This window comes from Dermacentor silvarum, chromosome 10, assembly GCF_013339745.2.
Source record: "Dermacentor silvarum isolate Dsil-2018 chromosome 10, BIME_Dsil_1.4, whole genome shotgun sequence".
In the NCBI taxonomy this organism is placed as follows: Eukaryota; Metazoa; Arthropoda; class Arachnida; order Ixodida; family Ixodidae; genus Dermacentor; species Dermacentor silvarum.
This window is the reverse complement of record NC_051163.1, coordinates 78173459-78189799: the sequence shown is the minus strand read 5'-3', so window position 1 is coordinate 78189799 and position 16341 is coordinate 78173459. Positions and strand designations below refer to the sequence as shown.

Below are 16341 nucleotides of genomic sequence, written 5' to 3'. Positions count from 1 at the left end.
GCGCTGAATAATTCGAAAATATTGAATCCATGAATTCGAATCGAAGCGAATAACGAACATAGAATTATTCAATTAAATATTCGACAATACCCTATATTCGCCCATCCCTACAGTAATTTTCCCTGATAGAGGCACGAATTCCCTGAGTTTTCCCTGAGTTTTTCCAGAATATTCAAAATCCCTGAGAATTCCCTGTTTTCCCGGTTTTCCCGGTTGGTAGACACCCTGTACTTGAATTGGATTCGATGGCGACAGTGAATTCGCACCCCCTACCGGCAGCTTCTCCGCGTTACCGGGAGCTAATCTCGAAGGCCATGCTTTTGTGCACGGAAATCGGCTACAGCTATACAGCAGGTAATGCGTCATGGTGAACATGTTTTAAGTTCACTATCGCTGGCGACTGTCGTCCAAGCGTTGCAAATCGAGAATCGAACGTTTGCGCACATGAGATTTTGGGTGACATTGGCATTGGGTGAGTGTGTGAGACCACTGCAGGTGGGCTAACCAATGAAAGATGTTCCTGGTTTCGTGCATTTAGGTCTAAAGATGCTCAAACTGTCATGTGGCTTAATGCAGCCCTGCTTATACGAGTAATTTGTCAATACACACAGCTCTTCTGACCCCAATGCCAGGTCAACGCGCATGATACAGCTAAGTGAAAATACACTTTGTCCACTCTTTTCGTACAGGTCATGTTATAGCTGCATATTTACTGGTTATGTAATGCTACATTTATTGGCCGCAAAGAAAGAAGTAGCCTGCAAAAATATTTACCTTATTTAAGATGGCTTCGGCAAGCTCCGTGAAGGCCCGCTCAATGTTGACATTTGTCTTCGCACTTGTCTCCATGAAGCGAATATTGTGGTCTATCGCCACCTACGAAGATGAAAAGGAAAACCTCATGTCAGAGAGGAGAGACAAAAATGCAGAGGTAACATTGCCAAGTAAGGTTCACCCCTTTAGCAGTATCATGATACTACCTTTAATTGCCCAACTACACCATGTCCAAGTGCTGAGAAAGACATCACCTATGCGTTTACAAGTTCTTACAGAACATGCACCTTACTTGCGCATGGACTTGAAAAGTCTAAATCAGTGACATCTACTACGATAACTAAGAGTAGGCAGCTGTTGTCAGGCGATGCAAGCTGTGGTCACCATGGGTCAGTGTGCTACTCTTGAGACTGCTCTTTAGGTAAGCCAAAAAACGTGTTATCAAATTATGGGATTGTTCTAAAGCAATGCAGGCCATGAGACACCATAGTGAAGGGTTCATATCAATTTTGACCACCTGGGTTTCCTTAAGGTTCATCCAAATCTAGCTCCACGAGCACTTTTCCATTTTGAATGCGTTTTGGAGTGAAATGACACAGAAGACTGCTTTTGGCACAATTTGGCACAACTGGCGCTCCTGGACGGCAGAGATGGCAAACAGTAATTTCATTCTGGCTCGGTGAGAAGTGTGTAAAGTGACAAACGTCATGGAAGCCAAAAACCCATAGGATGAATGATGTTTCTACTACACTATAACCCAAGCACTCTCATCAAACTTGACTACACCATGATGGATGATTAGCTGCCAGCTGGCTCACTGACAACCAATTATTCACATCTATTCAGATAAAAGACGCACAAATCTCACAGCCACTGATGCTACACTGGAAAGGAAGTTGCGAAACTCGTGCCACTGCAGTTCACGAATGGTGTCGCTAAATAACGGCATGTTGATGCTGCAGGTAATTGTGTGTTGTTTTCATGGTCCATTAGGCCAATTTAACGATTGCATATTTCAGACTTTTTTTTTTTGTCTTCTGTGTGATTTTACTATATTTCAAGGCTTCTTTGGCAGCCACATATTGACAGGCTTTTTATTGCAAAAGCAATTATAGAGATGTTCAAGGCACTTTCGCACCATTGCCATTGACGCTGCCGTAGAGCTGTCTCCTGCTAACCACCTGCCATGTCACCTTACACACGACCCGTGTGTGGAGGGTTAGGTCTCCAGAGACATGCAATGCATTTGGCTGCAAAGCGACAAAGCCAAGTGGACACACTGTCCCGCTCCACTCAGTTGCTGACATGAGTGCTGTGCGAGCACACATTAGTGTTCCTGCTGAGCAGCTGTGTACATGCTCTGGCGGTATCTCAAGCTAAATCTTAGATCAAGCTAAATCTATGCAATCCTTTCTTTGGATGCTGACAAACACCAAATGTTTCATTTTTATTTTTGCCGGCCTAATGTCGTGCACTATCGAGGTGCAACGCCTGCAAACGTCACTGGTGGCACTCCTTATCACACCTGCATTCCGAGACGTCTTCAGCGAAGCACTAAACCATGCTATCCCTTTCAATGCTTCACCTTCGGACGAAACTGCCAATTGTGTTTTTTTTTTTGTTACTTGTGGAATAAAAACATGAATTTTATGGCAAATCTGCTATTGTGTATATTTGCCAGAAAATGCAATTATTCATACTTCTAGATGGCCCTATCTAGCTCCGAATTATCAGTCCACAATTGTATACAGGTGAAAGCGCTGCTCACAGTAGATTAATACGTCACCCCACAACACTGACTGATAACCACCCATGAAACTGCAAGCATAAAGCTGCACACTCTAAGCTGAAGGTGGCAGATGACGTATCACCAAGACAGCAGCCCTGTGCTGCCACGCACGCTGTCTCAAAGAAGCCACTACATAACACAGGAACCTGGGTTTCACATGCAGCCTTCACTGCAGTAAATGCAATGTTGGGAACTGCAGTCCTTCCTCCACCAATCGTATTTGCATGCTGTGGCTCACAAACTTGAGTTAAATCCGGCGAATGTGGCTAAGCTCAACCAAGGTGAGGCTGCTTGTGTGACAGCATGATAATGATAGAGCCCTGTGCCACACTGATTTCACATGCAGCATGCTCTGCAGTGATGCTTGTTTTAGGCTTGCAGTGCTTCGTGTCCTTGTGTTATATGTGTACAAAGCAAGTAATAACTGTGAACTTACCGCCTCGCCTCGCTCCCTGGAAATGAGGCGCTTGTCCTCCATATCGCACTTGTTGCCCAGGATCATCTTCTCAACGTCCTCGTTCGCGTGCTCGTCGATGTACCGCAGCCACTTTGCAATGTTGTCAAAGCTCTTGGTATTGGTTATGTCGTACACCAGCATGATGCCCATGGCGCCCCGGTAGTACGAGGTCGTGATGGTGTGGAAACGCTCCTGGCCTGCTGTGTCCCTGCAATGTGAAGAACAAAGGCACGTTAACTGATGAACCTGGTCAACACTATTACACACTGTAGCTAACATACTAGTGAGCAGAGGTGAAAGCATAACATTTTTCACCACTTCTTAAGCGGCAGCAGGAAAGGAGACAATGCACTGGACACTGTCACAGAGAGGAAATGACTGCCAACTAGGATATAATGCGTTCCATCGGCAGTTGGTCAGTCAGAAAGTCAATGAGGCCTAATGAAGCTCTGTCACCAAGTGGAGAGATGTTTGAGAAGAGGTCCTAAATAAACAGAAAGTCTCTTGAAAAACAATCCAAAACAAGCGGAATGCCTCATCCAAAGCATCTACTCGGGAAACTTTCTAATGAAAAAAACGAAGCCCTTGTAACCTGGACGGAAAATAATGTGATACTGCCCACTAACACTAAAAATGCCACTTCTTTTTGGTTGTACCAGTGCAGGTGTACAGGTTGTCACAAAATAAAGTCCAAACCAATGTCTGCAATTTTGTGCACAATGGCTTCGAGCGATGAAACAGGCCGTCGCACGACCAGATTGCTCGTTTTTGTTGATAGATCACTCGGTTCTGGAAATATAAAATTTGTAACTTGTTGCCCGGCGTGAAGCTGAAACAGGAAGCTGGAACAGGATGTACATCAGGGAAGTACTACCAGATGTCACAATGAACAATCAAATGAGCGACATTTGATTCGTACAAGGAAAAAAAGAAACCTACTGCAAGACCTTCAGAAATATTATGTAGCTCTGTACAGCAAAACAAATCAAGTTACATTTTTAGAGCAAGTCTCACCCTAGTTTCATTGATGCCCTCATATAGGGAATGCAGAGTCATCACCAAAAAAAAATTTTTTTTTGCATAACCCCTGGTCTACAGCCCTTTCATCATGGGTGTACCACCTTAGCATTTTGTTCAGTTTACACCTCAAAGCTAAAGCTGAATGAACTGCAATTTTCTCTAAGTCACCTTTTAGAACCTGCAGATGTCTTTAAGAACAGAAAGTGACACATGCACTCATGTTCCTCACTTTAACAAACCCAAAATTGGAGGAAGGTACGATCTATTTCTGCGTGTACTCCTTTCACCAGAAATCTCAAAACCAAGTAAAAAGTGAGGGCGCAGGTTTATATGCAAATTTTATGCCGCAGCGTAACTACATGGCAATTCATGAAGCCACACTGTACAACACTTACTGGTGCTCCGTCTTTTGTCATTAGCCGAATTGACATATACTCATACGCCACCGTTTACATGAATCCGCATTTCCCTGTCCAGAAAACTAACACCACCTAGTTTCATATTTAAAAGTTAGCACTCTCACTTTCGATAAGCCTACTTTTGCTGTGTTGTAAAATGCACCAAAAGTACCTACAGGATGTCGGCTATATTCTATCGGGTTCTCCTTCATTTGCTGGAGTGGACAAATTTATGTGACGTTTATTTTGCTGCATAGAAGTACCATATTGTATCAGAATGTTAAGATTTCCCAGCGTGTATGCAAGTGATAGCCGAGCGCAGCCATCTCGGCTTCTATCTCTACAAAGTGTATTTGTTTATGTTGATGCCACAAATCAAGTAACTCAGATACATTGTTGATAAAGAAGAGCGTTTCAATGCAAGTTATGTACGCATGAGTGAAAAGAAATCCCTTGCGGCCTGCTTCGTAAGCCGCCTTGTTTGTTTTGATGTCCCGCAATGCGGCAGCAGCCGCCTCTGGTTGGTTGGCCGGTTGTCGTCCTGCAGCAAATATTTTCCCATAATTCCCAATACAACACACCTCTGTTTACATGCGCCGCTGAAATGTGCATTCTCTATCTCAAACTGCCTCTATTTCGCGCATTTGATATGACACACTTTCTTTGCGAATTACGTCGTTTACATTAGATGCAATAAAAGTTGATACAATTAGTTTCTGTCACACTCATGGAAACAGCTATTTACAGGGTAAGGTCATTTGGGCAAAATTACAAGTATTGCTGCAAGCAGTATTGTGCAAGGTTGTATAAATCAGGGACGAAGGTCATGAGTAGAGGCTAATTATACACTCGGATGCATGTTATATAATCTGTGCATTCATCTTTGTGATATTTACCAGGTATCTCCCCATCCACAGTGCAAGTGAACACCGCACTAAGGCGTGCCCCACACAAAGAAGTAAAATCGAATAGCAAAATATTGCCTATTCAAGATGAAAATTGCATTGCTTCATTGCAAACAGAGATAAATTGATACTAGAAAGCCACAGGCAACATGAAGAAAAAACATTCACAATCAAGTAAATAAGATGCAAAAAAATTTGGCCCCAGCCGTAGTGTTCTCGGATTTTCCAGTGCGCAGCTGAAATTATTAGTTAGCACGAGTAAAGTCGTAGGCTCGGTTTGAGCGGTGAATTAAATATTATGCGTAAGTGTCAAATGACCCATTGAGCGAAATGCAGCTCCACTAACGTGAAACCTAGGGAGGTGCGAAGCATGCAAGTGATGCACCGCTAATGGCTCACACTGCCTTAATCAATGGCTCATAACTCCGTAAATACGGCCTCCCCATTACGACGACAGAAGAGAAATGAAATTGTATGCTGGAATGATAAATGGCAACGCAGCCACCTGTGGAAGACGACGACGACAACGAACGCGGGAGCAGTGGCACGAGCGCGTGCCGAGCGGGAGCCGCTTGCTTTACCGTGACGAAGACGACAGGAGACGCCAACAGCCCAAGCGCATAAGGTGCTTCCACACCTTGAAAGACACCGGACTCAGTGACAAATTGTGACTCTGCATTGTGTTACTTAGGACGGAACGTTCAGACTATGCAACACGAGAACGCCTTCGCGGACTTCATGACAGTGCCCACAGAAACAGTTCTGTTTTGTGTGCGTGTGTGATCTTCTTGTTTCCTTCCTTTTTGTTTATTCTTTATTTTCACTTATTTTTCTCTCTCTCTCCTATCGCATCCCTTTACCCCTCCCCCGGTACAGGGTAGCCAACCGGCGATAACCTCTGGTTAACCTCCCTGTCTTTCCTTTACCTTTTTTCTCTCTCTCTCTCCACACCTAAAAAAAACACTACTTCATACTTTAAATCCAAAACCAGTGTGCCTCAGTATTGGCTCAGTATGTCAAGTTTGAATGGATTACCACGACATACAAAAATGGTTTGGAGACGTCATGTATCCCTACTGCTAATAACAATCGCTGGTGTTTCATATTGTTCTGCTATGTATGAACATTCGAGAATCTGATAATCTTGAATCAGTGCAATAAAAGTTCAATGTGCTTTGGTGGAACACAATGTCACAAGATGTCCTACTAGTGCTGTTCTTCACATCTATAACGTCTAGTGTATGTCGACACCATCTTTACCAGATAAAACTCTCATAGATCCCCATTTCCTGAAACGTATAAAATCAGCCTCAATTTTAGATACTGGGCATGCAGCCATGCCCATAACACATGTGTATCTATATGTGGCGTGCCACGCAGCGTGGTCTGGCCACGCTGGTCACACCGGCACAGTATAAAATAGCGTGCAAACCAATAAAGAGCGCTCCCTGTGCCAGTCGCAGTATTGGCGTCATGTAAATCCAAACATGGAGTCAGAAGTTCACCGCAGTAAGGCTTAACGACCCAATCACTCCACAACACTGAATGCGACGTCATCGCAACAAGGCTGGAAGAATGCACGATGGAAACGCTTTCACCTCCTGGTCCGTTCATCCTCTTGGACAACGCGGCAGAGAATAGGAAGAAATTCAAACCACGTGTCGACCTATACTTCAAGGCAACAGGCAAGGAACACATGACTGTGTAAATGGCTGCCGTGTTTCTTCACATAACCGGTCAAGAGGCCATCGATGTGTTCAACACCTTTCGCCTAACGTCAACACAACAGGAGGACTACGATGCCATCATTCAGAAGTTCGAAGTCTACTGCACACTGCAGCACGAGATGTTTGAAAGGTACGTCTTTCGTTCACAAATCCAGCATGAGGATGAACCAATCGAGAAATGCCTACAAGACGTTCAGATAAAAGCAGAGACATGCAAATTTGGAAGCCCGAGAGACTCGCTAATACGCGACCAGATTGTGTGTGGAACAAAAGATAGGAAGCCGAAAGCTCGACTTTGCAGGGAAAGGAAATTGACCCTTTCACAAGCAACAGACTTTTGCAAAGCTGCTGAGCTTGATTGAATCAACTCAGACTCAAGTCTGGGAGAAAGAAGAGCAAGCAGCAAAAGTGTGTGATGTCGAGAAGCGCGTTTTAGACGCGCAGGAGACGTGTGGCACAGACACATTTGAACGACGCGTTCTGGAACGCCCTGCACGTCGATGCATCTTTTGCAACAAACGTCACCCACCCAGACAATGTCCAGCGTGGAAAAAAACCTGCACAAGTTGCGGAAAACAAAATCATTTTGCCGTTTTCTGCAAAGCAAAAAACATAACTGGAGTTGACCGTCTGAGTGATGCAACGCAATAAAGAGCGCTTCCCGTGCCAGTCGCAGTGTCGGCGCCATGTAAATCGAAACAATGTTCACATATTTTTTTAGAAACATCATCTATGAATTGAGAGCCTTTTACTGCAAAAGTATTTCAGACTTGTCCTGTGTACATCCTACCCCATATTTCCTAGATAAAATTCTCTCTATATGTACATTTCCTGAAACATATAAAAAATCTGCCTGAATTTTAGATACTGTGCGTGCAGCCATGCCCCACAGCAAGTTGCCATATTTTTCTAAAAGCTATCTTGATAAAAAATATCTTGATAAAGATAAACGATATCTTTGCGTAGTAGAGAGCATTTTACAGCATAAGCAATTCAAACCTGTTCATTCTGAAGGCCAAAATAAGCTGCACCAACTACGAAAAGGGAACAGTCAGGACTGCAAAGTAAGGAATCTGCAGCAAGCTTTAGTTGCTGCAGCTGTGCTTACTGAACAATGCCAAATGACATGACAATAACATACTTGCAATGCCAGAAGCACAATGGATTCCAGGATGACAAGGAGTAAGGAATACCGCAGTGTGCAACATGTGCAGCACAACAAATATAGGCGCCAAAATAAACTGCCAGCTAGCCAGGACATATTCACTCACCATATCTGGAGCTTTATTTTCTTGCCTTTCAGCTCGATGGTTTTGATCTTGAAGTCAATTCCTGAAACATGACAGAATATAAAACAGCGCTGAGTATGCCAGTCTCTGATTATGGCAGTCTCATTGACATAAACCTAATAACATTCATAACATGTCAATACCTGAACTGAGCATACTTAATGCAACCCTCACAGTGGCAGGTTGTATATCTGAGCATGCTTAATGCAACCCTCACAGTTGCAGGTTGTATATCTACCATATCTACAAATTATATACACTCCTTTCCAACAACATGCACGGTATGATTAAATGAAAGCCCAGCATAACAGTATCAAACTGACCGACACTGACGAAAGCATGAACGACCAAGCATCCATTTTCCCTCACAAGTTTGTGTTGGAATGCCATTGATAATATCGCCCCACGCCCACTAGTGCAACTTGGAAATAAGTTAAAGTACAAGTGAGCATACCTTCCCAATGTTAACCTTTATACAATTAAGCAAATGAGGTCTGGCTAATTTATCTAGAAATTTGTAAAGAGGAAACGAAACTCTACATGTTACCCAGAGATATCTTCGGTATTAATGAAAAAAATGTTCCCAGGCATATATGCTCACTGTGCACAGGAAGGAGTTGGCACACAGAGCAGCAGGTCCAAACAGAAATATCCAACAGAAACCAAAGCTGCAGTCCGACATGCTCAGCACTTTCCAGCAAGGCTGCTTTCAAGCTAAATTGAATTGTTCTTTTTCTCCAAGGAATTTTTTACTCAGCATGTGCCAAGCACTGACGTAACCAGCGTTAGTTATAGGATTACACTAGGGTCTTGTGCCCTACAGTAAACTATAGTATACTAGGATCGTGTAAAACAATCAAGTGCCTGCATAACAAAGGATACCAACCAACACATACCTTCGCTAAACTTCAATGTATTCAAACGTAATAAATGTTACTTCACTGTAGAGATGTTTGTTGTAAAAGCACGCAACTTTACATACAAATAAACAGTAGCGCACCCAGGATCTCTGCCGGGGGGGGGGGGGGGGTTGACAGTTTGCCAATACCATCTAAACAGCACTAATTTCGATTTTTTCACGGGGAAATTGTCAAAAAAATGCGCTTTTTGCGAGTGTGCAGACGATGGCGCGTCTTACATCTTAGTTGCAGTACTGAAATGCGTAAGGAAAGAAAATGGGTTAAACAAAAGGGGGGGGGGGTTAAGTCGGCCTCAGGGGGGGGGGGTTACAACCCCCGAATCCCCCCCCGTCGGTGCGCCACTGCAAATAAAATTTACTAGCGGTAACAAGACTGCTTCTTTCTATGGCATCCATAACAAACAAGCGAGCCCAACAAACCCATCAAACATGCAGGCCTGGGAAACTTTCAAAACACACACTGCATTGGAGCAGCCAGTGGAAGCCATGCTACAATGTCTGCCAGTGTTTTGGTGCAGAAGCTATTCCAGCTGCTATGAACAGCAAAGTTTCAGGCCCCCTTGGTCCGAAATGAGGCCTCTGTCACTTGAAAGTAGCTGGATAATTTGTCAAGGACACTAAACTCATTCAATTTGTTTCTCGACCAACAAGCGTTACATCAGCGTTGAAGCAAACTTTGGCGCTTCCACGAACTTGGCTCATCATAAAGCATGTAATAGTGCGTGAACCGTTTTGAATTATCCTGAATTGTTGACGGTGATTGTGATCAACTTCAATTACCCGGGACATGTCTGAAAATGTCACAGGGCCAAATGTTGAATTTTTAGGTGGATCACTATATACAGTGAAATCTCGTTTATACGATCTTCACGGGAACCGGAAAATAAAACGTATCATCCGAAATCGTAACATCCGAAAATATATTGCTCTTATGGACAATGGCTGGAAAAACACGTATTATCTCGAAAAACGCATTATGCAGAATCGTATCAACGACATTCTACTGCATAAGGTGTAGCACTAACTCCCAAACTACTGATGAGGCTTCAAAGTCTAACCACAGCACAGCACACACTACCAACTAGGTTTCCTAAGAAAATATCTACTCTTCACATGTTTCCCCGCAATGTCACAATACTATCAGAAATATAAACTACCTGCTGCGACATTATCACCCAAACCTTTACTAACGCCAAACGTAGCAAATGGCGAGAAGTCAGAAAACCCAACTTCCAGAGTCGCGAACAGCTGTTGCTGAGCCTGCTCTACTCGAAAGGTTTAGCATAACCTTTAAAATAAAAAAAAAATACACTCAGCCCAAAGCATTGATGCTTAGAGCTAAAGATCCTTGAACTTGCTTTAGAAAATACCGTGACTGATCCCTATAAAATTGTGCCCCACTAAAAGGTCGCCTCTAACGAGCGCTCAAACGACCCCAACACGTCAGCGCACCGCGTCGACAGACAGGTAGTCAGACGCCCCACCCCCCTGGAGTTCTTTAACCCCGCGCCGGCGCGAAATAGTATACGAAGAAAAAAAAAAATGAGTCAGAAATCGGACAGGAAGGCAGTGGCCGAGATGAATAAGGGTGCCGCGAAAGCGTCGCCGCTCTTTTCACGCCGTCCGACTGTCCCTAGACGCATGGTCGAACGTTCGCCAATCAGCCGAGTCGGTTCGCTCAAGCAAGGTAACCAACCACTCCCATCAGCGCGCATTCGAAGCAACTTGTGGACGCCTCGTCAGCAAACCTGAAGTGGACGGGTTCTATCTCGAGCGAGGCACAAAAGAGGCCTCTCAAAGGAACCGATGTTGTTGTCGCCTCCCCCAGTTTAGCTCTTCTCGAACAAGACCATCATCTCTTCCCCCGTCGCAGAGGCAAATACATTTCTATGAGCATATCCCGATGGACGTGTTCCATATTCGCCTGCGCTCAGCGTTTGTTTGTTGTTTATTTACCGATGCCCTGAGCGCGAAAGGTGAAACGGTTAGCCGCCGGCTTCCGATCGGTTTGTTACGTGTGAGCGGACCTTGACGGAAGGTCGTTTTGGAAATCGCTCACGGGAGCGGCTCGTTTGTCGCCGGCAGTACCGTCGGCAAGGGACGCGCTCGTTTAGAAGGAGGGGTAATCGCTATCGCGCGGCCGCGACCGACAGCGACGAACGAATAAACAAGCGCACACACACAAAAAAGGCTCTTGGGTGTTACCCCCCGGTCCGATTCCGAAGACATCGGCGACGCGACTGAGGGGAGAGGAAAGAACGCGAGGCACAAGGAAGAAAAAAAAAAAAAAAAGGTAGAAAAAAAAGCTCACCTATGGTGGAGATGAACGTCGTGTGAAAGGCGTCGTCGGAGAACCTAAAGAGTATGCACGTCTTTCCGACTCCGGAGTCGCCGATGAGGAGCAGCTTGAAGAGTAGGTCGTAGGTTTTCTTGGCCATAACGCCAAACTTACCCCCCGCTCCCTCGCAATGGCCGACTCGGGGCACGGAAAACGCCTCAACGGCAGCTCAGACGCAGGGCGATCACGTCGGCACAGCGGACGACACGGCTGGCTTATCTCCAAGGAGCGGTGGCGTCGTTGCCGGCCGAGGCACCGTTGAGGGGCAGTTGTTGCACACTCGAGGATCGGCACACCCGCGATTAACGCCACAAGCGAGTCATCGGCGTTCCACTGTTCAACAGCCCTCCTTTTTTTTCCAGGCCTAACCAAGCAAGCGCTCGCTCACTTGCGCACGGAGTCTACCGCTGCTAATGTCCAGTGACGTCACGCACGGCGCCGCGTGGAGCGGATATCCGCTGGAGCTGGGGCGTTTTCTCGAGCGCCGCGTTTCTTATTTTCGGTTCCATTTTATTTTCCCATATGCTACGCAGCAACTCGAGGCTGACGCGTCAGAGATAAAGGCGACGTCATCTACTGCGCAATCGAAAACATCAAAACGCATTCGGTTGCCGTTTGAATCTACCGGTGCCGTGGCTAAATCGAATGCATTCGGTGCGTTCGAGATCATTGTTTTGTGTTAAGAGTGCAACGCACGCGACTGTTGGTCGGATCCGGTCGATGTCGTCGCGTGTTCGTTTTCGGCGAATCTGCTAACGCCGTTTACGACGTCGCCTACAGTTTTCCTGATCGTTTGGCTAGCGCTCTCTTTTATGAGTGTGTTTGCATACTCCCACGACTGCCAACGCGCAACGACTCGAGTTATTGCTCTGCACAAACGAGTGCGCAATGTCAGTTTCGGAACGCGCCAAGACCGCGCGCACAAGATGTGACAACGCTCTCCGTTTATCGTGTTCGTCACGGGTCCTTGCTCCGCGCTGCGCACGACTCGAAGACGATGTGGCAGAGCCAGCCGCCTTCATGTACATCTAACTCGTACGAAAATATTTTCGTCATGACGCCATGCGTGTCGGACGCCTACAATCGCGGCGCGGAAGGCTGCCCCTCCGTGTAAGGAGCGTGTATAGCAAACCTCCTTGCGTATGCAACATGGGTATCTATCTGAGTGAGGTCTGCTTGCGTATCGGCAGGTTAACATAGTACCGCAATTCCTGGTGTTTTTCGCGTCAGCAAACTTTAAGTATAACAAAAATAGAGAGAGAGAAAGACTGGTTGAAATCGTGAATCCGGGAGCTCAATATGGTGTGACGTAATAGATCACGCATTTACCGCTGGACGGCCACTGAATTTGTTTTGTTGTTGTTTTTTTTTTTTTTTTTCTTGTCAGAAAATTGAAGTAATTGTTAGCCATGCATTAACTATGCTGTAATATAATGATATAATTAAGTGCTTTATTAATGTTCCCCAGAAACTTTTCAAACGCCCAACTTCATTTAGGTTTGCCTGTGGCAGATAGCCTAATTCTAGTTAATGAGCTGGTCTTCTCGATGAGGCGGACATTACTTGCACAAAAAATTGAAATGCATATTCGACTAATCAACAAAAATTTACAAATTAAGTTTTTAACTAATTAACTGAGGGCCCATATTGCAATTTAAGAATTGTAGTCGTGGAGTTCGCAAGGCGTATCCACTTTGAATTAATTATCGAGATGACACCACTTTGGAGATATTAATTCCCGAACTTTGCGGAGAAATGCATTGGCGTTACAGTTAATTTTGTGCTTCAATGCATAAAGCGACGTTTTGTTAACAAACTAATTAACTGGAACGCCAATGCATTTCGCCGCAAATTTCGGGAATTAATATCTCGAAACTGGTGTTATCCCGAGAATTCGTTCCAAGCGAATCGGCCTCGCGAACTCTACGGCTACAGTTTGTAAATTACAATATGGGCCGTCAGGTAATTAGTTAAAACGTAATTAGTGGTGTTTTGTTAATTAGTCGATTATGCATTTTAATTACTTGTGCACGTAATGTCCGCCTCTTCGAGTAGACCAGCTCATGAACTAGAATGGTGCTATCTGCCACAGGCAAGCTTTAAGAATTTTGAAAGTGTTCGCTGAAACACCCTGTATATATATATATATATATATATATATATATATATATATATATATATATATATATATATATATAAACACCGGGTGTCTCAGTTAACTTAGACGAAGATTGCAAAAAAGACCAAGAGCTCTAGGTAAATCGTACCGACTGCATAGTAGCGAGTCATGTGTACTTACAGCCGGTATTTTTTCATCACGAAATATTAATTAATTAATTGCTTTTGATTAATGACCTCTTTAATTATTGCTTGAATCGCAAACACGTAAATTACAAAGTTGTAGGGCACGTCAAAAAAGCTCCGAATCAAGCATTTACTTCGTGCTGAAGCGTGCCTGGTTGTTTTTTCTAAAAAAAAACAAAAAAAAACAAAGCCCGCGAAATATGAAATAGATGCGAGCTCGCGCGCCGCTAATGTCCTCCCCCCCGTTAACTTAACGGGTGGACAATCGTAATAACGTGAATAAAACTCGACAGCAATAATTTGATCGCATTACTATGTGATAACTGACGTAACCTGTATCTGGCAAAACAGAAATCACAGGTCCACTGAGTGACCCTGTGTAACTTTTGAGTTCATTTAAGTATTATTCGCGGTGACAGGTATTCTCAAACAAACAAGTATGCGTAAGTTCGCGAGATTTAACCAGCGCACATCGAATTAGTCCCCTATGGGTGTTTGTCTTTCTGTACCCTTAAAACCACCCAGAAATGGAAGTTACTGTGCAGAAACACCCTAGTCGCAGTCAGACTTCGCAGCATTACACCCTGGTGACGTCAGATTACGATAGGTGTAATTATGACGTTACCCCTCTGGAGAAGGGATAATTACAGTTGCAGAGTAGTCTTTCTCTCCCTTCTAATAAAATATCTGACCGAACATTCGCTAAATGTACAAAATGAACAGCAAAATACTTTCAGTCGAAATCTGCATCGACGCCAAGGTGCTGAGCATGAAATCATCACTATATAACATCGCACACTACGTGGCACATGACAACAAGCGCCGCAACCATTACAGCTGCACGTCATAACATCTTAGCAATCAATATTTATAGCCGTAGTTTACAGGGTACCGATGGGAACGATGAGCGCATCTGGGCTTTGCGCAAACACCGGTTATCTGCGCACATTTCGGAAAGCTATTGTGCGAACCGTCGCGTATGTGTGAACGACATATAACCGTTAAGCTGATATAAAGATAGAGATCGAGAGTCTCAGATAAATAATGTAACGTCGTCATGACATCATTGTTTGCATTGCAGTACAATGTAACATCGTCGATGACCATCCCCCCCCCCCCCCCCCCCCCCCCCAGTGTTACTGCATTACCAAAATAAAACACCAGTGCATTCTTACACCCCTGTAAGGCATAACCTACCAAAACACGCCCTTCGTGCACCCTGGAAATAGTCTAAGGGTGCAGCATGGGTGTTTTCGTCAGACTTACACTCTTTGTTTAAAAAGTGTCAATCTAATAGTGTGTCAAGGGCGTTTTGTGTGGCATGATGCACCATTAAAAAAAGTTTGCAGCATTTGGGGCTTATTTTGTCCCACAACGATAATCAGCATCTGTCTTGCCCACCGTTCCTTTCTTTAACGCTGCTACTACTACTACTACTACTACTACTACTACTACTACTACTACTACTACTACTACTACTACTACTACTACTACTACTACTACTACTACTACTACTACTACTACTACTTCCGAGTCACCAACGGCATGCGCGTTATCAGCGTGACGTAGCATTTTCGACAGGAAAATAGCGAGCGCTGAGTTTTAGATGGCTCATGGGTCGAAAAATCTTACGACCATCCGGCGCTATATGGCACCAAAATTCAAGTGCCGTCTCAATTAAATCCCGGGGTTTTTACGTGCCGAAACCACCATCTGATTATGAGGCACGCCGTAGTGAGGGACTCAGGATTAATTTTGACCACCTGGGTTTCTTTAACGTGCACCTAAATCTAAGTACACGGGTGTTTTCTGCATTTCGCCCCCATCGAAATGCGGCCGCCGTGGCCGCGATTCGATCCCGCGACCTCGTGCTTGGCAGTCCAACTTCAAGTGACGTCTCAGGTAACGTCTTAGAAACATTAAAGAAACTGTTATCGTGAGTAGAAGCAAGTTCGAAATGACTATGGAAGCTACGAACATAGCCACATTTGGTGACGCATACGTCAGTAAGCCATCAATTTCTCTATCAAAAAGGAAGCTCGATCACCTCTGTTCGCGTTGAACGGACACCCATCTAAATAATCAGTGTGTCCACAAAAGTGTCTACGTGTGGTTTTCCCCGGTTTTGTTCATATTGTTACGGGAAGGAAGAAACGTACTGGTTTTACAGACGGGTTTTAATGGCTACGCAGAGAAGCGAAAACCCAGAATCTTCTTTGTCGTCTCCCAGGGCACCAACCATGTCCTCTTCTTTCCACCTTACGCACTGTGACATTACCCCCGTCAGAAGAAGCACCTTACTGGTGCGACTCACTGGTTCCAGAAAGGAACGGTTTGAGGCGGCTGACGTGGACGACGTCAGATAGAGGTGAAGGCACGGTAGCATCCAGTGGAGACACTTCATATGTGACAGGCGTCACC

The 16341-nt window shown here is 44.7% G+C and overlaps 1 protein-coding gene across 1 annotated transcript in view; it reads right to left on the bottom strand.

The window, feature by feature from the left end:
• The window catches only part of LOC119466147 (ras-related protein Rab-10-like), a 35132-nt gene extending 23081 nt beyond the window's left edge, over window positions 1-12051 (bottom strand). The window contains exons 1-4 of the mRNA XM_037726641.2: window positions 11590-12051; window positions 8342-8402; window positions 3000-3228; window positions 775-876 (exon numbers count right to left, since the gene is read on the bottom strand). Coding sequence (XP_037582569.1) covers window positions 775-876; window positions 3000-3228; window positions 8342-8402; window positions 11590-11716 — 519 coding nt within the window. The 5' untranslated portion in view covers window positions 11717-12051. The remainder of the gene's footprint in view (window positions 1-774; window positions 877-2999; window positions 3229-8341; window positions 8403-11589) is intronic.
• Between the last annotated feature and the right edge of the window lie 4290 nt (window positions 12052-16341).